The 25440-nt window shown below is 42.9% G+C and overlaps 1 protein-coding gene across 11 annotated transcripts in view; it reads left to right on the top strand.

Annotated features, from left to right (window-relative positions):
- mycbp2 (MYC binding protein 2) overlaps positions 1-25440 on the top strand; it is a 301049-nt gene that overhangs the window by 71406 nt on the left and 204203 nt on the right. For 8 of the 11 annotated variants that reach the window (XM_064975618.1, XM_064975623.1, XM_064975614.1 and 5 more), the window contains exons 12-16: positions 11849-12053; positions 22305-22469; positions 22845-23003; positions 23221-23428; positions 24839-24984. In XM_064975618.1, coding sequence (XP_064831690.1) covers positions 11849-12053; positions 22305-22469; positions 22845-23003; positions 23221-23428; positions 24839-24984 — 883 coding nt within the window. The remainder of the gene's footprint in view (positions 1-11848; positions 12054-22304; positions 22470-22844; positions 23004-23220; positions 23429-24838; positions 24985-25440) is intronic. The other 3 variants (XM_064975615.1, XM_064975621.1, XM_064975625.1) reach the window with 1 other exon arrangement.

Raw genomic sequence — 25440 nt, forward strand, 5'->3', positions numbered from 1 at the left:
AACATCCAGAGGAATGCACTGAAACCAACCATGACTAGATAAACGATGGTTTACCGTGTGTAATTACGTCGAATGCTCCGTAAAAAATTGATAGATGGAATTCACGGCACAAACGGTTTACAAAATGTTTTGATTTAGGCTATAAAAATTTATTTTATCAAAGAAAATAGCACTTCATTTGATCACTGGGACCCTCAGGAAGAGAAATAAGAGCAAGATATCAGAATGTAAGTCATAATTTTACCTTCAGATGTGAATGTGTAAAAACTGTCCTGGCGGAACATGTTTGTTGTTGATTGCTCTTCTCAAACAAAAGCATGGTATTTGTTCTCTGTAATAGGTATTTTAAATTGGAAAACATAGTTTGATTATTAAGATTCTAATCTTTTGAAGGATGTATGACACTTGCTTTTTCAAGAATGTTTAATGTTACGATGTTGTATTTTTTGTTGTCACTCTGAAATTTCCCCTGATGTTGATCCCTGTACAGGGATCGCAGCCTTAATTAACATTAAATTATCTGGCCACAGGTCTGGTGGAAATTCCTGCAGTCTGCATGCCAATTGCATGCTCCCTCAACTTGAGACATCTGTGGAATTGTGTTGTGTAACAAAATTGCACATTTTAGAGTGGCCTTTTTTTGTCCCAACCACAAGGTGCACCTGTTTAATGATCATGCTGTTTTAATCAGCTTCTTGATATGCCACACCTGTCAGGTGAATGGATTATCTTGGCAATATGAGAAATGCTCACAAACAGGGATGTAAACACATTTGTGCACCAACATGAGCGAAATAAGCTTTTTGTGCGAATGGAATGTTTCTGTAATGTTTTATTTCACCTCATGACACACAGGACCAACAATTTACATGTTGCATTTATATTGTTGTTCAGTGTAGCTCATCTGGTATGCTCGCGTCACTGGACAGCTCACGGCTGTGTTTCCCTCTTCATCTGTGATAGTTTGCATGCTGAGCTGGTGTAGTATGATTCGATCTTAGTCCTGTATTGACGATTTGCATTTTTGGGGGTTTAAAGGAGGGCGTAGCGGGATTTCTTGTAAGCCGCCAGATTAGAGTCCTGCTCCTTGAAAGCAGCAGCTCAAGCCTTTAGCTAGGTGCGGATGTTGCCTGTAATCCATTGCTTCTGGTTGGGATATGTACAGCGCCTTCAGGAAGTTTTTACACCCCTTCTACTTTTTCTACCTTTTGTTACAGCCTGAATTTAAAATGGATTAAAATCAAATTTTGTCACCGGCCTACACACACTTGCTCATAATGTCAAGTGGAATTATGTTTTTAGAAATATTGACAAATGTAAATCTGAAAAGTCTTCAGTCAATAAGTATTCAACCCCTTTGTTATGGCAAGCCCAAATAAGTTCAGGAGTAAAAATATGCCTACAAAGTCACGTAAGTACATGCAATCACTCTATGTGGAATAATAGTGCTTAACACAATCATCTGTAAGGTCCCAGAGTCGAGCAGGGAATTTCAAACACAGATTCAACCACAAAGACCAATAAGGTTTTCCAATGCCTCACCAAGGAGGGCACCTATTGGTAGATGGGTAAAAATAAGAAAAGCAGACATAGAATATCCCTTTGAGCATGGGGAAGTTATTAGTTACACTTTGGATGATGTATCAGTATACCCAGTCACTACAAAGATACAGCCGTCCAGAGTGAAAGGAAACCGCTCTTGGATTTCACCATGAGGCCAATGGTGACTTTAAAACTGTTAGTTTAATGGCTGTGATAGAAAACTGAGGATGGATCAAAAACATTGTAGTTACTCCAGAATACTTACCTAAATGACAGAGTGAAAAGGAAGCCTGTACAGAATAAAAATGTATCCTCTTTGTAATAAGACACTAAAGTAAGTCTGTAAAAAATGTGGCAAAGAAATTAACTTTATGTCCTGAATGGAAAGTGTTATGTTTGGGGCCAACACAACACATCAACGAGTACCACTCGTCATATTTTGAACGATTGTGGTGGCTGCATCATGTTTTGGGTATGCTTGTCATCGGCAAGGACTAGGTCAGGGGTGTCAAACTTAGTCAGTGCACTGGCCATATTAAAAGAACACATCGAATTTGCACGCCAGACATAGCCTATTATGTTTGTTTACAAAACATACAACTCAGACGAAACTGGCCATTGTTTTGTAAAAAAATAATATGCTCCTTTATTAATGTGCAATTATTTACATAGAATGCTGTAGAAAGCATTTTAAAACAAAATATATAAATATTTGTCCTGCTTTTGCTACTATGCTTACCCTAATCAAACAGTATTAAATAACACCAATTAACAAAAACAGGGTTAAGTTGTTGTAACGTTTAAACTTAAGTTTGTTTTTTAGACTCTGCATTGCATGTAATTGGTATGATTGAGTGCAGCATTGTTGTATGGTGCACTCAATTAGGAATGCACGATATATTGGTGAGCATGTTCAAATCGGAATATTAGCTAAAAACGGCAGCATCGACCCGATGTCTATTTTAACGGCAATGTGCAAAACTGATGTTAAAGCTGACGTGCGTTCCCTAATTAACCTTGTCACGTGTCTATTCGAAGTTTGCTTCAACAGGTAAAGCCTGTCAGAACCCGTAGTGTTCGGGTAGCCATCCAATGTGTCCTCTGTGTCTGCCCAGGAACGTCTCAGTGTCATTTGGCTTACCTTAGAACGGGGTCAAAGGTGCGGAAGGTTTTGACGAGTTTGTCAAGGCGGGAGGTTAGGGTTGGCTTCATCCTGTGGGGAGATTGCGGCCAAAAACCTAAGAGGAGAATCCAAGCTTTGGCTTTGTTTGGCGAAGAGGCACCATATTACTCTGTGCCGGATGGCCAAGGGGAGAAGACTGAGGGACACGTGAGAGAGGCAAAGTCTGAAACCTTTCGTCTTCACTCCTTTGAGTACAGAGCTCTGGTTGCTTGGTTGGGTAGACACGCTGAATTCCTCCAGATGGTACTTAACTTCTCTGGGTTATGTGGGACGGTAGCGTCCCACCTCGCCAACAGGGCGCCAAATTCAAAACAGAAATCCCACAATTAAAATTCCTCAAACATACAAGTATTTTACACAATTTTAAAGATAAACTTCTTGTAAATCCAGCCACACATTTCAAATAGGCTTTACGGCGAAAGCACACCAAACAATTATGTTAGGTCAGCACCAAGTCACAGAAAACCATACAGCCATTTTCCAGGAGAGAGCTCACAAAAATCAGAAATAGCACCTTTGATGGCACTCACAGGACTTCATGTTACACAATAAATGTGTGTTTTGTTCGATAAAGTTAATCTTTGTCCAAAAACCTCTTTTGAAATTGGTGTGTTATGATCAGAAATGCATTGTCTCAAACAAACATCTGGTGAAAGTGCAGAGAGCCACATCAAATTACAGAAATACTCCTTAATGCAACCGCTGTGTCAGATTTCAAAAAGGCTTTACGGCGAAAGCACACCTTGCGTTTGGTCAGCGCAAGTCACAGAAAAATATCCAGTCATTTTCCAAAGAAGGAGAGGTGTCAGAAATAGCGTTATAAATAGTCACTTACTTTTGATCTTCATCAGAATACACTCCCAGGAATCCCAGTTCCACAATAAATGTTTGTTTTGTTCGATAAAGTCCATAATTTATGTCCAAATACCTCCTTTTTGTTCACACGTTTAGCCCACTAATGCAAATGCATAATTGCGCGATCACTTGTTCAGACGAAATGTCAAAAAGTTATTTTACAGTTCGTTGAAACATGTCAAATGATGTATAGAATCAATCTTAGGATGTTTTTAACATAAATCTTCAATGATGTTCCAACAGGAGAATTCCTTTAGAAATGCAATGGAACGCAAGCTAACTCTCTTGGGAGTGCGCATGAACAGCTCATGGCACTCTGCCAGACACCTGGTTGAAACAGCTCTCTTTCTCTCCCCCTTCACAGTCGAAGCCTCAAACAAGGTTCTAAAGACTGTTGACATCTAGTGGAAGCCTTAAGAAGTGCAATATGACCCCATGGACACTATCTTCGTTAGGCAATGACTTGAAAAACTACCTCAGATTTCCCACTTCCGGGTTGGATTTTTTTGGTTTTTGCCTGCCATATGAGTTCTGTTATAGTCACAGACATGATTCAAACAGTTTTATAAACTTCAGTGTTTCCTATCCAAATCTACTAATTGTATGCATATTCTAGCTTTTGGGCCTGAGTAGCAGGCAGTTTACTCTGGGCACCTAATTTATCCAAGCTACTCAATACTTCCCCGCAGTCCCAAAGAAGTTAAGGGTGGTATTCTGCTGCATAGCAGAGTCTGCAAAACTGCATGCATGTTATTGTGTTCATTAACTGATTGTCTTTGGTCTGCAGCATTATGACTAGAACATCATAGCTTTGAGTAAAGTTCATCAAAACTGCATGCATGTTATCAAATTCTGCTCTCCGGTTTGTAGATAACTCGACAGATGTATCTAGTTTGGAGTGGTCTACATTGTATTTAGTTTTGGCTAAATTGAGTTGTTCCTGTTGAAAACAATTTTTTTGAAGAGTTTGCTCGTTCATTGCCAAGTTTTCAATTGCTATTATTTGTTCAGTTTTCAAACGCAGTTCCTCGGCTAGCAGAATGTTTACCTTTCCTGCTTTCATAATTTGTTGCTCGCTTCTCTCCCCTGTCCCTTCATATCAGCCATTTCTTGCTTGTGCTTCTGCTGAGCACTGCGTTACTGGACCGATGGCAATTTCTGATGGCGATACATCAGGGCTAAAATGGAGAGAACCTTTACAAGGCCTGCGCCTGATGGTTGATTTTGGAGAGCATTTGTCTCAATTTCTGCTGTTTTTCCTCTAATGGCATAGTTAGTTTGTATTGCTGCTGAGGTCAGTGATCACTCCTTTTATGGGTGAGGGTTCACTAATTAGTGGGAGACTGGGAACCACCCCCTCTGATAGCTTGCACATTATCATTTACATTTTTTTCAAAGTTGGGGGTTTGAGTCATTGGAAGCTGCAAACAAAATGATTTTAAATCTATTTTAAGACGTTAATGGACCAACATTACTGGATCAGAAATGTTGAATGTGCATGAATTTGCAAAAGCCAATGACGATTAAATGATTAATCAACGTTAATGATTAATCATACCTGTATAGGCTATCTGGGAAATAAACTTTAATTAACCTGAAAGCATTGCTGCATCCAGGTTAATGTGAAAAAGTTTCAAATGTCTCAGAAATTAAATGAGACAGCGATATCCAATCATTTGAGATTGACTGGATATCATAAGTGTAACCAGTAGTTGAAATGTGACTATACATTCACCAGCAGGGTCACTTATCCCTGAGGCTGAAACCACATGGGATTCCCATGAAGGCGGGACGTCCGTCAATACTGGATCAGTACTGTGGGAGTAAGCTCATTGGAGCCATCTTTGATCCTCACCCAGGAGCGAGAGTCATGACAATACTATAATCCACAGCTCAGAGATAAGGGGAACTGTGCAGTGTTAAAGTATTTGATACCAAATCAACTGAAATCTAGTCAATGAGTTGGTTTAAATGCCATGTATAATTGTGCCCCCACCCCCCAAACAACAATAATTAGTACATATACACTGTGTATACCAAACATTAGGAACACCTTCCTAATATTGAGTTGCACCCCCTTTTCCCCTCAGATCAGCCTTAATTTGTCAGGGCATGGACTCCACAAGGATGCTGGCCCATGGTAATGCCAATGCTTCCCACAGTTGTCAATTTGGCTGGATGTCCTTTGGGTGGTGCACTGTTCTTGATGTCTCGGGAAACTGTTCAGCATAGAAAAACCCAGAAACATTGCAGTCCTTGACACAAACCGGTGAGCCTGGCACCTACTACCATACCCTGTTCAAAGGAACTTAAATGTTGTTTTGCCCATTCACCCTGTGAATGACACACATACACAATCCATGTCACAATTGTCTCAAGACTTTAAAATCCTTTAACCTGTCCCCTCCCCTTCATCTACATGGATCGAAGTGGATTTAACAAGTGACATCAATAAGGGATCATAGCTTTAACCTGATCAGTCTGTCACGTAAAGAGCAGTGTTCTTAATGTTTTGTAATCTCAATGTATGTATCAATAGGGGTGGAATACAGCTGTGTGCCGAGAGGCCGCCTGAACATCAGTGCTGCAGGGCTTTTATTTGTTGTGGGGTGTTTCGGTAGGAGGCCGGGAACTTGGCCGGTATTGTTTGCAAAGTCCATTTGCAAGAGTCCTTGCTTTAGGGTTTGCATGGTGACAGGGTGGTACTGAGCTGAGGTTGTTTGGTTCCATTTACTGACATGAATCTTGTAAACTTGTCACTTACGAGAGCTTGCGTGTTGCTGCTTACCAGCTGCGGAGACAATCTGAAGCGTGCAAATGTTGTTCTGAGACACACTATTGTCTGAGCTGAGGTGGAGGAGAAACATCTCTGGCTATTTGGAATGGGCATCATCTATAACCAGAAACGACCCTGCCTCACACAGGAAGCGGCGCAGGTCCTAATCCAGGCACTTGTCATCTCCCGTCTGGATTACTGCAACTCGCTGTTGGCTGGGCTCCCTGCCTGTGCCATTAAACCCCTACAACTCATCCAGAACGCCGCAGCCCGTCTGGTGTTCAACCTTCCCAAGTTCTCTCACGTCACCCCGCTCCTCCGCTCTCTCCACTGGCTTCCAGTTGAAGCTCGCATCCGCTACAAGACCATGGTGCTTGCCTACGGAGCTGTGAGGGGAACGGCACCGCAGTACCTCCAGGCTCTGATCAGGCCCTACACCCAAGCAAGGGCACTGCGTTCATCCACCTCTGGCCTGCTCGCCTCCCTACCACTGAGGAAGTACAGTTCCCGCTCAGCCCAGTCAAAACTGTTCGCTGCTCTGGCCCCCAATGGTGGAACAAACTCCCTCACGACGCCAGGACAGCGGAGTCAATCACCACCTTCCGGAGACACCTGAAACCCCACCTCTTCAAGGAATACCTAGGATAGGATAAGTAATCCTTCTCACCACCCCCCCCCCTTAATGATTTAGATGCACTATTGTAAAGTGGCTGTTCCACTGGATGTCAGAAGGTGAATTCACCAATTTGTAAGTCGCTCTGGATAAGAGCGTCTGCTAAATGACTTAAATGTAATGTAAATGTGCTTTTTTCAAAGCGGCTGGCGTCGTCCACATGGATTCTCGGGGACAGGAGCAGGCCTGTGGAGGGTTTCCAAACATCCTCTACAGTTCTTCGCCATATTTTCTATCTGTTGATCCAGACCTGGCCACCAGAAGTGGCTCCTCGCGAGCAGCTTCATTTTGACAATTCCAACATGCCCTTCATGTAGTTGCAGCAAACCCCAGAAATGCCAACATCAGGTTATCGGGACTTCCATTCCTCACGTCAAACATCCTTGGTACGTTGTAGTTTTGTTTCTCCGCTGGAAATACGTTGTCAGATTATTTCTGCCTGTCGCTGGCCATCCTGACATGGTGTAGGTGTATACTTTTGACAATGTCACAGCTTTCCTTGTCTCCTGGTTGGTAATAGTGTTTGACAGGTAGGTATGGAAAATATCCACTGCATCCACACTTGTTTGTCTGTCGCTTGTACAGTCTGTATATACCATCTGCATTTGTGTGGAGGGACAACGGCCTAAACCCAATGTCTTTCATATGACCGGCAAGGAGCGAGGCGTATAGCTGTAACCTGGCCACTGTCATTGCCGGAATGCCTTTCTGTGGACTGAAAATGGAAAGCAGTGGTTGGTAATCCATAACCAATTTGAAATGCTTGCCATATAGTTATGCTTGGAATTTCTTGATGCCCCACACTAGTGCCAGGACTTATTTGTTGATTTTTTAATAGTTCTTCTCTGCACCATTCAATATTCGTGACGCAAAGGGCACTGGCCTCTGTGATAAACTTTGTCCTATGTTTTGTGCAATCCATTGCGGTCGATTTCATGTTCACATAAGACTGTATTGTTACTTGTGTAAAGTTTGCCTGTAGTCCATACTCTTTCAGTCTTCTCAGGACCTTTTCCAGGTTAGCCATGTGATCTTTGTGTCTGCATCCTGTTATGATCATGTCATCCAGGATACATTGGGTTCCTGGGATTCCTTGAAGGATGTGGTCAATAGTGCATTGCCAAAAGGCTGGGGCTGATGAAATGCCAAAAACCAGACGGTTATACCTGTATAGATCTTTGTGTGTGTTTGTCAGGTACTGTTTGGAGCTCTTTTAAACAAGTAGTTGCAGGTAAGCCTGTTTTACTGAAGTGTTTCCCACCAGCTAGTGCAGCAAAACATGTCATCCAGAGGTGACCCGGGGGTATTGGTCCACATGCAACATTGAATTCACAGTTATCTTAAAGTCCCATCCCTCCCGGTAATCGGGCAACTTTTGCACCAAAAAAAAATATGTCTGAGGGAAATGCTGTAAATTAAGAGAACTCAATGTATTCTGAAAGATGAGATGTTGAGGATTATAATAAATACCACTTTGATGTTATAAGCCAAGCATCTGTGAATCCAAATGTGCACTTCACATTTCCAGATCACAAAACTCATGTCATATAGTGTCAACTTTTATGATCACAATACCCTGGTTTGCTTTGAACAGAATGTTTGTTTATAAGAAACTCAGCTGCTGCATGTGAATGCACTCATGACTCCTTTCTATGTGCACCAACATTTCGATCCATTTCTCTGAATTGCTTTGTGAAAGCCTAAAACATTGCAAGAAGGTATTTCATAACTTAGCTAGTCATGTTGGAAATGGAACAAGCTTTCAAATCATGCCCACCTGACCCAGATTGGGATTTATAATGGAATGTTTTTGCACTAATACTTTTGTGATGGGGGATGCAGGGTTGTGTTCCAAACTAAAAAACAGGGTAACACTTTACTTTTTGTATTTTTTTCAGCATATTTTAAATAACTTGTAGATAATAGACTTTATTTCAGTCATAAAAAATGATGACCATCCTGTGTCACTTTTCTTGGACTAAGAAAATCCACTTTATAACAGTGTCAAGAAGCATTATGACCACCATAAACATATAAATCAGATAGGCCTATCACGTACATGCCCTTAAGTCAGTCATCAGTCAACAAGAGGGTGTCTTGTCCTGCTTCTTAAATCTTTCTCTTCATTCATCCTATTCATCCTATTCATCAGCAATAGAGCATTGGGGTAGATGCACTTCTGACATCAATGTGTGTGCAATTACTATGATCATGTAATATTGTCTTATGGTTCATAAAATGTTATATAGCATGAACATACTGTTAACAAGTAGGCACTGGTGTAATGGAATGTTTTGCCTTCTGTGGTAGGTTCTATGGGTTTTGACACTCTCATGTAGGTCATAACCAGCCATACAATAAGGCCTGTCACAACAGGTCTAAATAAATCATGATTATTGGAGGACCATAAAAGCGATACCGATTAATCTGACTTTTTTTTAGAATTTGTATTTATTTTTTTGTAATAATTACAATTACAACAAAACTGAATGAACACTTATTTTTGAGTCTTCAATATTCCCAGGTAAGAAGTTTTAGGTTGTATTTATTTTAGGACTATTTCCCTCTATACCATTTGTATTTCATTAACATTTGACTATTGGATGATCTTATAGGCACTTTAGTATTGCTAGTGTAACAGTATAGCTTCCGTCCCTCTCCTCGCTCGCTTGAAACTCTATTAGCGCGCGCTAACTAGCTAGCTATTTCACTTCGGTTACACCAGCCTCATCTCGGAAGTTGATAGGCTTGAAGTCATAAACAGCGCAATGCTTGACGCACAACGAAGAGCTGCTGGCAAAACACACGAAAGTGCTGTTTGAATTAATGTTTATGCGCCTGCTTCTGCCTACCACCGCTCAGTCAGATACTTGTATGCTCAGTGAGATTATATGCAACGCAAGACACACTAGATAATATCTAGTAATATCATCAACCATGTGTAGTTAACTAGTGATATGATTGAATGTTTTTTTATAAGATAAGTTTAATGCTAGCTAGCAACTTACCTTGGCTTACTGCATTCGCATAACAGGCAGCCTCCTTGTGGAGTGCAACGAGAAAGAGGCAGGTCGTTATTGCGTTGGACTAGTTAAGGTTGCAAGGTTGGATCCCCCGAGCTCACAAGGTGAACATCTGTAGTTCTGCCCCTGAACAGGCAGTTAACCCACTGTTCCTAGGCCGTCATTGAAAATAAGAATGTGTTCTTAACTGACTTGCCTAGTTAAATAAAGATTAAATAAAGGTGTAAAAAAATAAAATAGAAATCGGCCGATTTCTGATTGTTATGAAAACTTGAAATCGGTCCTAATTCATCAGCCATTCAGATTAATCGGTCGACCTCTAGTTCTAACCTTGTTATGCCAAGTTATATTAGCGGTTATGACAGTGTTACCAAGTACTGTGTGTCTGCTCTAGTTTCTCAATGGCACAGCTCGTAGAGCTCAAAGTACCTTATAGTTGAAGACTCTTCTTTGAGTCATAAGTGCATTAAAATTGCTTGGGGAACTATGTATACTTTAGTGAGGTGTGTGGCAACTTGCACCTACACCACATTTTCCAGGAGTCGTCTTATCATGTTACTGAATGAATCCAGAGTGTATTCTGGTTTCTTTATCAACAAATATGTGAAAAGTACAGGAGATGAAAAAATCAGCAGTGTCATATTTGGATTGTCTTGTGTCAGGTGAACTGCTATGTCCAACTTTGGTCTAATAATTTCCCCATTATCTCCAAACTGTTCCCTTTCAATTGCTACAATGGTTGTGGATATGCTCTTTATTTCTTTCCTGTAAGAAACATTTCAATTTAGCCTCATCCAAATCGGCCAATTCCCACGAGTGTTAAGGTGATTTTGGCTGAATTGGCTGATTTTGGCCTCAGTTTTCCTCCTCGTCATTAAGAAATGCAACTGAAAAGACGATTTGAGACTTGGAGGCGTGCTTTGATGTGTGTTTCTTGTGTGTGTCTTCGCAGGTGGGATGTGCTCGTACATTCTCTCTGGAAACAGTCACTCACTGGTCTAAACAACTTAAACAGTCTAAAGCAAGTAAAGTGGTCAAGTGAGGTTTTCTCTCATTTGTGGCTGGAGGTAGTAGTAAGCTAGCCAACTTGCTTTTGTGGTTCACTGATGTAATGATAATCAGATGTTATAAGAATTAAATTCCTACATGTTTTAATACCCAATTAAATTCAACACTCTGTCCACTTCTAGGAATTTGTAAGACTCTTATATGCATAAAATGGACAGAGACCAGTCTCAAAATCAATCAGCAGCGTTTATTCTCGAGAGTACTGAACATGATACAGTTTACCACAGGTTATACACTGACAATGACGTCATTAGTTTTTCGAACTGTCCCATCTCTTCTTCACCCTGGTACAAAGGCAGTATCTCAAGCCTTCCCACATCGTCCCACCAATTTAATATAATATAAGTCTTCCTGTGTAGATAAGCATTCTAGCCAGTCTGACGATAAGTTAATTCATTTCTACCAAGGAACAGTCAGTCATTGTTCTAATTCTTGATTATATTTACACACATTATATTCAGTACTAGGATTAAAAGAAAATTCATACATCTATACAGTAACATAATAGTATTCTGATTATTCTGTCCTGATTGAAATGTTTACATAATTAGTCATTATTGATCAAAAATCCCTTAACATCATAACACTCCTTTTCAGCCGAAAAGGTCTGAGACCATGGTAAAGTTGTCAACCGGTTGTCAACCGTTAAAGTTAGTTTTTAACGACCGTTCCTTTAAAAAATATTTTCTCTCTACCCCTCCCTCTCCACCCTGCCCCTCCCTTCTCAGATCTACTACACAGGGAAGTATCAGAGCCTCGGCATCAAGCAAGGTGGTCCGTCAGCAGGTAAATGGGTGGAGCTGCCTGTCACCAAGTCCCCTAAGATCATCCAGTTCTCGGTGGGCCATGACGGCTCACACGCCCTGCTTGTGGCCGAGGATGGCAGCGTGTTCTTCACCGGCTCTGCCAGCAAGGGAGAGGATGGAGAGTCCAGTAAGTATGGATGAGAACACACACCTACACAGACGAGAATACGCATGGATGTGATTCAAGATGGCGCTGACGGATATGGCTATTGAGTTACTTTTTTTCATGTTCATCTTTACTTTTTTGTACAGAAAGTTCATACTATTATCACATGACCACCATGTACTTCTGGACATCAGATCGACAGTTGGTAACCTTGATTTCGAATTCAACATCGACTCAGATGTTCCCTTGTTCATGCCTTTGTTTTATGGGCTACCAAAACGCTGCAGGTGTAGACGCCATAGACGAGCCGGCTTCCTTGTGAGACTGAGACGAAGAGAAAATCGACTGGCACTCCCCTCTGTTCTTTTGTAAACGTCCAGTCAATCGAGAATAAGATAAGAAGCTCTCGAACAAAGCTCTTCCATCAGACAAGCTTGAAAAGCTACAATATTGTATGTTTTGCAGAGATGTGGATGGATGACTATACATAGAACTCAGTGGTTTCTCCATGCAGCGGCATGATTGGACAAAGGCGGCCTCGGGCAAGTCCAAAGGGGGTTGGGTGTGCCTCTTCATAAACAACAACTAGTGCGATGCTTCCGCTGTGAAAAATCTTTTTGCTCACCTGATAAAGAATACCTCTAGGTAAGCTGCATAATCTACCAAGAGTTGTCGTCTGTAATTTTCACGAATGTCTAAATCCCTCATAGAACCTACACTGCTAAGGCACTCAACAAACTATATAGGGCCATAAAAAAACAAAACCACACAACCAGAGGCAATGTTTCTGGTGGGTGGAGACTTTAAAGCTGGGAGACTTAAAACCGTTGTACCTCACTTTTACCAACACATCTCCTGAGCCACTACGGGTACTAAAACTCTATACCATTTTTATTCTCCCCACAGAAACACATACAAGGCCCTCCTTTCAGCAAATCTGTCAGGACGCTATTCTCCTGTTTCCTGTTCACAAACAAAAGCTCAAACAGGTTGTATTAGTGATGCACTCAATACAAAAGTGGTCCAATGTAGCAGACGCAAGGCTACAATACTGTTTTGCTAGTACAGACTGGTCATTTATGAACATTTGAACATCTTGGCCATGTTCTGTTATAATCTCCACCCGGCACAGCCAGAAGAGGACTGGCCACCCCTCATAGCCTGGTTCCTCTCTAGGTTTCTTCCTAGGTTTTGGCCTTTCTAGGGTGTTTTTCTGAGCCACCATGCTTCTACACCTGCATTGCTTGCTGTTTGGGGTTTTAGGCTGGGTTTCTGTACAGCACTTTGAGATATCAGCTGATGTAAGAAGGGCTATATAAATACATTTGATTTGATATGTTCCAGAACTCACCCAATAGCATTGAGGAATTTATCACTTTATCAGTCACAGGCTTCATTAACAAGTGCATAGACAACGTCATCCCCACAGTGACTATACAAACATATCCAAACCACTGAACTGATCCAAGATGGCGTAGCAGTCAGACGTCTTGTCGTGTCTTGTCCCTTTGTATATATCGTTTTTTAAAAAACATATTTTTCTTCGCATATCTTTTAAAACATTTTGCTAAACCTCAACATCTAAATACTCTCCTTCAACGCTCCTCGCCCAATGTAGCGTGGATCTGCTTTTTTTTCTAAAGTATTTATATTTACTTCGGATCCGGAACCCCTCAACTGAAGCTAGCCAGCTGACTACCAGCTATCAGTCAGCAAACCATTGCTAGCGGTCATCAGCTAACCGGTCATTAGCTAACCTTTAGCTCGGAAAGCTCTTGCCAGTTCGAACAACGCGACTCTAACCAGAGCATAACGGACCTATTATTTTTATCCCCGGATTCCCACCGCAAACGGAACATTTTCAGCTGTATCTTCACAACTAGCTAACTAGCTAACCGCAACCCCGGATGATTACTCCTGGCTAGCGTTTCCATCCACTTAGCTTGAAGCTAGCCCGGCCAGAGCTCCTGTGCTACCACCGAAGCATACTCCTGGGCTACATTATCCGGACCCACGACCGGTCTATCGATGTCACCGCATGAAGAGGCATAAACAGACTCACCCCATTGCGACGTCCCCCAAAGGCTAACTTTCTAGCCCTTGCTATCTGTTTGCTTGCTAATTCGTCCTGCTAACTGCTGGCTTGTTTAGCCCCGGCCTACTAACTGTTAGCTTGTTAGCTCAGGCCTGCTAACTGTCTGAATCGCCGCGTCCCCAGCCAGCCCAACCACTCACTGGACCCATTTACTTTCATTTTCTTTTCATTTTTTTTATTCGATTATACCTTCCGGTAACCTGCCTCACCCAATGTGATACGGAATCGCTATTATTTTTAATTTTTAGAACACATTCAAGAACCTCCAGAAGCTAACTAGCTACAAGCTATTTAGTCATTGTTAGCCACTGCTAGTGGCTTTTACCTTCTGCACAGCCAGCCAGTTTTTTTAAACCTGGATAATACTCGCCAGTCTAGCTTCCCTGCCCCATCCACCGCTGCCCCCTGGACACTGATCACTTGGCTACATAGCTGTTGCATGCTGAACTGTCCATTAATCACGGTACTCCATTCTGCTTGTTTATGTTTTATCTGTCGGCCCCAGCCGCACTCAGGCTCTGTGTGTAGTTAATCCGACCCTCCCTGCCTAGTCAACGCCATTTTACCTGCTGTTGTTGTGCTAGCTGACTAGCTGCTGTTGTCTCACCTACTGTTTTAGCTAGCTCTCCCAATTCAACACCTGTGATTACTGTATGCCTCGCTGTATGTCTCTCTCAAATGTCAATATGCCTTGTATACTATTGTTCAGGTTAGTTATCATAGTTTTAGTCTACAATGGAGCCCCTAGTTCCACTCTTCATACCCCTGATGCCTCCTTTGTCCCACCTCCCACACATGCGGTGACCTCACCCATTACAACCAGCATGTCCAGAGATACAACCTCTCTCATCACCCAGTGCCTGGGCTTACCTCCGCTGTACCCGCACCCCACCATACCCCTATCTGCGCATTATGCCCTGAATATATTCTACCATGCCCAGAAATCTGCTCCTTTTATTCTCTGTCCCCAACGCTCTTGGCGACCAGTTTTGATAGCCTTTAGCCGCACCCTCATACTACTCCTCCTCTGTTCCGAGGGTGATGTGGAGGTAAACCCAGGCCCTGCATGTCCCCAGGCACCCTCATTTGTTGACTTCTGTGATCGAAAAAGCCTTGGTTTCATGCATGTCAACATCAGAAGCCTCCTCCCTAAGTTTGTTTTACTCACTGCTTTAGCATACTCTGCTAACCCTGATGTCCTTGCTGTATCTGAATCCTGGCTCAGGAAGGCCACCCAAAATTTGGAGATTTTCCATACCTAACTATGACATATTCCATCAAGATAGAACTGCCAAAGGGGGAGGAGTTGCAGTCTACTGCAGAGAGAGCCTGCAAAGTAATGTCATACTTTCCAGGTCCATGCCCTGGACACCATTTGTGAATTGATTGCCCCCCATCTAGCTTCAGAATTTGTTCTGTTAGGTGACCTAAACTGGGATATGCTTAACACCCTGGCAGTCCTACAATCTAAGCTAGATGCCCTCAATCTCACACAAATCATCAAGTAACCCATCAGGTACAACCCTAAATCTGTAAACAAGGGCACCCTCATAGAAGTCATCCTGACCAACTGGCCCTCCAAATACACCTCCACTGTCTTCAACCAGGATCTCTGCGATCACTGCCTCATTGCCTGTATCCGCTACGGAGCCGCAGTCAAACGACCACCCCTCATCACTGTCAAACTCTCCTTAAAACACTTCTGTGAGCAGGCCTTTCTAATCGACCTTTCCCGGGTATCCTGGAAGGACATTGACCCGTCAGTTGAGGATGCCTGTTCATTCTGTAAAAGTAACTTCCTCACCATTTTAGATAAGCATGCTCCATTCAAAAAATGCAGAACTAAGAACAGATATAGCCCTTGGTTCACTCCAGACCTTGCTGCCCTCGACCAGCACAAAACATCCTGTGGCGGACTGCAATAGCATCGAATAGTCCCCGCGATATGCAACTGTTCAGGGAAGTCAGGAACCAATACAAACAGTCAGTCAGGAAAGCTAAGGCCAGTTTCTTCAGGCAGATATTTGCATCCTGTGGCTCCAACTCCAAAAAGTTCTGGGATACTGTGAAATCCATGGAGAACAAGAGCACCTCCTCCCAGCTGCTCACTGCACTGAGGCTAGGTAACACGGTCTCCACCGATAAATCCATGATTATCGAAAACTTCAACAAGCATTTATCAACGGCTGGCCATGCCTTCCGCCTGGCTACTCCAACCTCGGCCAACAGCTCCGCCCCCCCCGCAGCTACTTGCCCAAGCCTCTCCAGGTTCTCCTTTATCCAAATCCAGATAGCAGATGTTCTGAAAGAGCTGCAAAACCTGGACCCGTACAAATCAGCTGGGCTTGACAATCTGGACCCTCTATTTCTGAAACTATCCGCCGCCTATTACCAGCCTGTTCAACCTCTCTTTCATATCGTCTGAGATCCCCAAGGATTGGAAAGCTGCCGCAGTCATCCCCCTCTTCAAAGGGGGAGACACCCTGGACCCAAACTGTTACAGACCAATATCCATTCTGCCCTGCCTATCTAAGGTCTTCGAAAGCCAAGTCAACAAACAGGTCACTGACCATCTCGAATCCCACCGTACCTTCTCCGCTGTGTAATCTGGTTTCCGAGCCGGTCACGGTTACACCTCAGCCACGCTCAAGGTACTAAACGATATCATAACCGCCACCGACTCTGTCAATCACCATATTCTTATCGGCAGACTCAGTAGCCTCGGTTTTTCTGATGACTGCCGTGCCTGGTTCACCAACTACTTTGCAGACAGAGTTCAGTGTGTCAAATCGGAAGGCATGCTGTCCGGTCCTCTGGCAGTCTCTATGGGGGTGCCACAGGGTTCAATTCTCGGGCCGACTCTTTTCTCTGTATATATCAATGATGTTGCTCTTGCTGCGGGCGATTCCCTGATCCACCTCTACCCAGACGACACCATTCTATATACTTCCGGCCCGTCCTTGGACACTGTGCTATCTAACCTCCAAACGAGCTTCAATGCCATACAACACTCCTTCCGCGGCCTCCAACTACTCTTAAACGCTAGTAAAACCAAATGCATGCTTTTCAACCGTTGGCTGCCTGCACCCGCATGCCTGACTAGCATCACCACCCTGGATGGTTCCGACCTTGAATATGTGGACATCTATAAGTACCTAGGTGTCTGGCTAGACTGTAAACTCTCCTTCCAGACTCATATCAAACATCTCCAATCGAAAATCAATCTAGAGTCGGCTTTCTATTCCGCAACAAAGCCTCCTTCACTCACGCCACCAAACTTACCCCAGTAAAACTGACTATCCTACCGATCCTCGACTTCGGCGATGTCATCTACAAAATAGCTTCCAACACTCTACTCAGCAAACTGGATGCAGTTTATCATAGTGCCATCCGTTTTGTTACTAAAGCACCTTATACCACCCACCACTGCGACCTGTATGCTCTAGTCGGCTGGCCCTCGCTACATATTCGTCGCCAGACCCACTGGCTCCAGGTCATCTACAAGTCCATGCTAGGTAAAGCTCCGCCTTATCTCAGTTCACTGGTCACAATGGCAACACCCACCCATAGCACGCGCTCCAGCAGGTGTATCTCACTGATCATCCCTAAAGCCAACACCTCATTTGGCCGCCTTTCGTTCCAGTTCTCTGCTGCCTGTGACTGGAACGAATTGCAAAAATCGCTGAAGTTGGAGACTTTTATCTCCCTCACCAACTTCAAACATCTGCTATCTAAGCTGATAACCGATCGCTGCAGCTGTACATAGTCTATCGGTAAATAGCCCACCCATTTTTACCTTCCTCATCCCCATACTGTTTTTATTTATTTACTTTTCTGCTCTTTTGCACACCAATATCTCTACCTGTACCTGTACATGACCATCTGATCATTTATCACTCCAGTGTTAATCTGCAAAATTGTTATTATTTGCCTACCTCTTGCACACCACGTATATAGACGTATATATAGATATCTTTTTTTCTACTGTGTTATTGACTTGTTAATTGTTTACTCCATGTGTAACTCTGTGTTGTCTGTTCACACTGCTATGTGTTGTCTGTTCACACTGCTATGCTTTATCTTGGCCAGGTCGCAGTTGCAAATGAGAACTTGTTCTCAACTAGCCTACCTGGTTAAATAAAGGTGAAAAAACAAACAAAAAACCATGGATTACAGGCAATATCCGCGCTGGGCCAAAGGCTAGAGCTACTGCTTACAAGAAACGGGACATGGACACATGCAAGAAAGCCCGCTCTGACCTCCGAGACATCAAACATGCTAAAGTACAATATTGGAGTATGGTGGAATCTAATTACACCGGCTCTGACGCAGGGCTTGCAGGTCCTATCGGATTACAAAGGGAAACCCAGTCGTGAGTACAAATGACTATGATCCCGCTCTCCTTGGCCAATGTGAGTACAACTTTTAAACAGGTTAACGCTCGCAATGCCGCCGGGCCAGACGTTATACCAGGGCACGTTCTCAAAGCATTGGCAGACCAGCTGGTGAGTGTCTTCATTGACATTTTCAATATCTCCTTGTTCCAGTCTGTAAACCCAACCAGTTTTAAACTGTTCACAATAACTCTAAGTTAACCTGGCTAAATGACCATCACCCTGTAGTGCTCACATCTGTAATTATGAAGTGCTTTGAAAAGCTGGACATGACAAAAATCAACACCATCTTCCCAAACACACTGGACCCACTCCAATTTAATACCGCCACAACAGATCCACAAATGACACAATCTCAATTGCACTTCACACTGCTGTTTCCCATCTGGACAAGAGGAGAAATAACTACGTAAGAATGCTATTTACAGAATAAAGCTCGGTGCCATCAAGTTTGCTGACGACACAACGTTGGTAGGCCTAATCACAGACGGCGATGAGACGGCCTACAGGGAGGAGGTCGGAGACCTAGCAGTGTGGTGCCAGGACAACAACCTCTCCCTCAACGCCAGTAAGCCCAAGAAGCTGATCTTGGACTGCAGAAGAAAGGGGAGATCACTCCCCTATCCACATCAATGGGGCTGTTGTGGTGTTAGGGTTAGAAGGCCTTGAAGTTCCTCTGTGTCCACAACACTAAGAACTTAAAAGACAAAAAAAAAAAGACCAATAATTTCTGGTCCAGTATCATTGTTGGGCTGCGGTTGTGAAAGATTCAGCAGACTGCTGGCATTACACATCTGGCTAAAAGAATACTGAACCTCTGCTGGAGTCACTTTTATTGATAACTTCTGGAAACAGAAGATACTCTACAGGAATGACTGAGTCCATCCAAATCATCTTGGTTCCTGGATTCTCCACGCATTTCAAGGCTGCGTTGAAACAATGACTGGTAAATGATCCAAGACCAGCTCAGTTTAATCCCTACCGTTGTGACAATGAGTCATCATAATGCTGCATCAAATGTACATGATCTTAGGGCATTGGCAAACAATGTAAGTGATTTAGTTTATGTTCCCCTAATTGCACCGAATACATTTGCTTATCCTACAGCTACTGTAAGCAGTAATGATCAGCCTATAAACCAGAGTTACACTGTTAGCACTAAGGCGGTGTGCAATAGTAGGAAGACCACTTTATGCAGATCACCCTGCACTATCAGCTCCAATGTAAATAACATGAGTAAGTCTACCTCTGATAAGCTTCCCAGTAAAGCATTAAAAACAATCAAGCAGCCCGGAAAAGTGCGAACAATAGCCCATATTAACATAGCCCAAGAAACAAGGTCCATGAAGTCAATAACTTTCTTGTAACATATGACACCATATCTCTGAAACTCAATTAGATAATACCTTTGATACAGTGGTAGCAATACATGGTCATAACATCTACAGAAAATAGCCACCCTTTGTCTTGATGACAGCTTTGCTTGGCATTCTCTCAACCAGCTTCATGAGGTATTCACCTGGAATGCACTTCAATTAACAGGTTTGCCTCCTTAAAAGTTCATTTGTGGAATTTCTTTCCTTAATGCGTTTGAGCCAATCATTTGTTTTGTGACAAGGTGAGGTGAGGTGTGGGGGGGGGGGTGTATACAGAGAGAGCCCTATTTGGTAAAAGACCTAGTCCATGTTATGGCAAGAACAGCTCAAATAAGCAAAGAGAAACGACAGTCCATCATTACTTTAAGAGATGAAGGTCAGTCAATCCGGAAAATGTCAAGAACTTTGATAGGTTCTTCAATTGCAGTAACAAAAATCAAGCACTCTGAAACTGGCTCTCATGAGGACCGCTACAGGAACGGAAGACCCAGAGTTACCTCTGCTGCAGAGGATAAGTTCATTAGAGTTACCAGCCTCAGAAATTGCAGCCCAAACAAATGATTCAGAGTTCAAGTAACAGACACATCTCAACATCAACTGTTGAATTGCTGCAAAGAAACTACTAAAGGACACCAGTAAGAAGAAGAGACTTGCTTGGGCCAAGAAACACAAGCAATGGACATTAGCCCGGTGGAAATGTGTCCTTTGCTCTGGAGTCCAAATTGGAGATTTTTAGTTCCAACCTCCGTGTTTTTGGAGACGCAGTGCGAGTGAATGGATGATCTCCACATGTGTATTTCCCTCATTGAGGAGGAGGTGTGATGGTGTGGGGGTGCTTTGCAGGTGACACTTTGATTTATTTAGAATTCAAGGCACACTTAACCAGCATGGCTACCACAGCATTCTGCAGTGATACGCCATCCCATCTGGTTTGCGCTTAGTGGGACTATCAGTTGCTTTTCAACAGGACAATGACCCAGTACACCTCCAGTCTGTGTTAGGGCTATATGACCAAGAAGGACAATAATGGAAGGCTGCATCAGATGACCTGCCCTCCACAATCCCCCGACCTCAACCCAATTGAGATGGTTTGGGATGAGTCGGTTTGCATAATGAAGGAAAAGCAGCCAACAAGTGCTCAGCATATGTGGGAACTCCTTCAACACTGTTGGAAAAGCATTTCAGGTGAAGCTGGTTGAGAGAATGTGCAAAGCTGTCATCAAGTCAAAGGGTGGCTATTTGAATAATCTCACATCTCAAATATATTTTGATTTGTTTAACACTTTATGTTACTACATGTGTCCATATGTGTTGTTTCATAGTTTTGATGTCTTAACTTATTCTACAATGTTAAAAATAGTACAAATATAGAAAAACCCTTGAATGAGTAGGTGTTCAAAAACTTTTGACCGGTAGTGTACAAACACACTTTTACTCTCATTATAAGCTGATGCTCTATTCTTTATTTTACTCGTATTATTATATATCCTGATGACTAATCACTTTACCCTGCCTTCATGTGCAAATCTACCACAAATACCTCTTACCCCTACACATTGATCTGGTACTCAATAGGCCACAGAAGCTTCCACACAAAACCTCTAAATGCTGTTTTCCATTGTGCCCTTTGATTAATTACTGGTGATAATTGTAGAACTCACCATTTGTGTATTGTTTCAAAAGGTAGCTTGGTGTATTTACAAAGCTCTCCTGCAGAAACACTTGTGAAGGTCAAAACAATAGACAAGAGCACAATATTGGATAGTGCTAAAGGTTCCAAGGGTGGCTTTAGAGCTGCTTTTGGTTTTTATCTTCCACAAATGTGGAATGTGTTGCTGGGAGGGTCAGGCTTGAATGCCTGTTGACCTTTCGGGATTTTAAAACATTAGTGGGGATGTTAGTGGAATATGTATTTTTTATGATCATGTTTTGTAATTTAGTCTTTTAGTAGTTGTGTGTTTGTATTGAGCAGGGTTCATTTGAAAAAGAGGCTTGGGCTCAACATGACACCCTGTTAAAATAAAGGTTAATAAAAGTCCCCATACACAGCACCATCCTGGTATATTTTATTCCTCTTGTGTTAATATTTGTTTTGTTGGTAAGGGCTCGTAAGCAAGCATTTCACTGTGAAGTCAACACCCCTTGTATTCGGCTCATGGGACAAATACATTTAAAAATAATTATATTTGACACCTTCACAGACGAGAACACACATGGATGAGAACAGACATCGCTTTCACACACATACAACCAGAAAAATAACATTGTCTCATTTGGTAAGTCAGTCTTCAATGAGAAAAGCACAGTATTCAGAATAAATTGCAACTATCACATTGTTATCTACCACTTCACCAGTGTTGTCTTTTGCTTGGAGACATCTGATTTATCTCTACGGTCTACTCTCCAGCCAAAAGCCGGCGCCAACCGAAGCCCTACAAGCCCAAGAAGATGATGAAGCTGGAGACCAAGACGGCGGTGAACACGGCCTGCAACAACGGCAGCAGCGGCATAGTCACCAAAGATGGAGAGCTCTATATGTTCGGCAAGGACGCCATCTACAGCGACAGCACCTGTGAGTGGGGTAGAGACAGTGGAAGAGGTTTATTTTGAGTTGCGTTGGTTAGTGCAAATGTTCACAATTGTTAATGTGCGTTAGTGATGCTGATGAGCTTGAGTGGGAAAGAGAAGCTTTGTCTGGGTAGTGTTCATTCGTGCAAATGTTCACAAATGGAAAAATATTAGGCTGACATATTGCAATGTGTCTATCAAAGACAGCTTTATAAAAGCCTTGTTGGTTTGATAATGGTCTTTTATAGCCTGGAAATTCAGACTGAATTCTGCTCCGTTAAGTGTAACGTAGCATGATGATTGAGTTGGGATTAGGCTAGGTCTTTTACAGTAGCAGTACAGTAGCAATGTGTTCTGCTCTCTCTTGTGCCCCTTCCAGGCCAGGTGTCAGATCTGAAGGGTCACATTGTAACCCAGGTAGCCATGGGGAAGGCCCACACCTGTGTCCTGACTAAGAGTGGAGAGGTCTGGACGTTTGGGGTCAACAACAAGGGCCAGTGTGGCCGAGAAACAGGGGCCATGAACCAGGCAGGGAAAGGTAACATGCATGATGGAACCACATACACTATGCACACGCATACACAGATTCACGCACGAGCACACAAAATACCCCCCAATGCAAACATACTTTACTATACCATATGCACACATCAACACAGACCCAAACATTTGGGGCATGTATATTTTCTGTATTTTGCATGTATCATATCAAAAACGCACTTTAAATATAATAAATATATCTTCTATACACCAAGTAGCATTTGGCATTGAGAGCATGGCGACCGCCATGGATGAGGACCTGGAGGATGAGCTGGAGGAGAAGGAGGAGAAGAGCATGATGTGCCAGTCAGGCGTGCACAAGTGGAAGCTGGACCAGTGCATGGTGTGCACTGTGTGTGGAGACTGCACCGGCTACGGAGCTGGCTGTGTCAGCAGCGGACGGCCCGACAGAGTACCCGGAGGGTAATGCTGAGCATAAACTACATGACTTCTAAAATCTTAACAACTTGGACATGCTCACATTTCCGGATGTCACACATATTTCAGTACGTCTATCCCAGGTTTCTCGGTTGTCGTAGGAAGAAAATGCAAACAGTGTGCTACTATAATTATGTGCAGAGACGGAGGCGCAGAATATGGATATGATTTTATAGAATTATCTTTTTTGTGTCATGGAGCGACGCAGCTGCGTTCTCGCCACAGCTCCGCCAACCTGTCCTCCATCACCTCGGTCCACACGTGCTGTGGCTTTCCTCCTCGTCGTCATTGTTTTAGTCTCACATGCTGAGAGCTCACTGGCTATTGGCAAGCCTTTCCCAATCCCGTCATTAGTTGCGGTATCTTTGTTAAGAGAACGTACATTTGTTTGGGTCTAAGTTAGGGCTGACCCCATTTAGTCGACTGGTTGATTGTTTGGTCGATAGACTGTTGGTCAACAGAGATTCACTAGCGCGAAACTCTGAGGGCCAAGAATATTTGTTGCAAGTTTGCTAGCAGGAGTTTCGGGCCAGACCAAGTTAATACAATAGATGATGCAATGTTTCAAGTTTCTTGCAGACAGGCCATGCAATGTCATTATTAGGATATTTGTTTTTAGCAGTATATTTTCTATCTGCGGGCTGCTATGTTTTTATTTGTTGGCTTTATGTATTGAGGCTATTTTTACATATTGGTAATGGTAGTGGAAGTTACTTTTAGATTTGTAACAATTTCATTTAGATAGAATTTTGATTAATCACATGACATTGATGTTGAGATATGAAGACGTTATTAAAAATGTAATTAAACTGTTCCATGAAATTGTGCATATGAAAACCATAACTGGCAGTAGAAATGGTAGGATAACTTGGCACTCCAAATGGAAAAGGTTGCTGACTGCTGGTGTAGCCTATTACTGGCAACTTCAGGAGCATAATGGCAGAATCTGTGAAGGTCAGCAGCAGGGGGATGAGGGTCGGGAACAGGTTCTTCTGGTTAGGCTATCCCTCTAGTAATTTGTCTTAATTTTTTATCGCAGTGCTTAAAGCATCAGACAAGCTCAGTAGTCTATATATAGTTGATTTTATTCAAACATAGTGTCTATATATGGGAAAATACACGTTTGAATATTTCAACCAATATTTTATTTTTTGTTGGGACAGCCCTAGTCTAAGTTAATGGTTAAGTCTATTTGCTATTTCTAGTGCTCAGTGATCTGTCTTTACTAAGCAGTATTGCAGAGTCAGAATGCTGATCAGATGCACTAATATTTGTTTCTCTATGTGTTTGTATGATTTTGTTTGTCTTGTGTCTTTGTGGATGTCTGAGTTTGCTTGTGTTTATTTTGATGTTTGTCTCTCTGTATGTGCGTGTGTATCTCTCTCTCCCTCTCAGTATCTGTGGCTGTGGTTCGGGGGAGTCTGGCTGCTCAGCGTGTGGCTGCTGTAAGGCCTGCGCCAGGGAGCTGGATGGACAGGAGGCCAGACAGAGGGGCATCTTTGACGCTGTCAAGGAGATGATACCACTAGACCTGCTACTAGGTATAACACGCAATAACAATAACAGTTGCTCAATATACACCACATGACCAAAAGTATGTGAACACCTGTTTGTCGAAAATCGTATTCCAAAGTCTTGTGCATTAATATGGAATTGGTCCCCCCTTTGCAGCTAGAACAGCCTCCACTCTTCCGGGAATGCTTTCCACTAGATGTTAGGACAATGCTGCAGGGACTTGCTTCCATTGAGCCACAAGCATTAGTGAGGTCGGGCACTGATGATGGGGGATTAGGCCTGGCTCGCAGTCGGCGTTCCAATTTATCCACTGATCTCTGATCTCGACAAACCTTCATGTATAGACCTTGCTTTGTGCTCAGGTGCATTGTCATGAAAGGGCCTTAGCTCAAACTGTTCCCACAAAGTTGGAAGCACAGAATCGTCTAGAATGTCATTGTATGCTGCAGCGTTAAGATTTCCCTTCACTGGAACTAAGGGGC

Source organism: Oncorhynchus masou, chromosome 10, assembly GCF_036934945.1.
Source record: "Oncorhynchus masou masou isolate Uvic2021 chromosome 10, UVic_Omas_1.1, whole genome shotgun sequence".
Taxonomy (NCBI): Eukaryota; Metazoa; Chordata; class Actinopteri; order Salmoniformes; family Salmonidae; genus Oncorhynchus; species Oncorhynchus masou.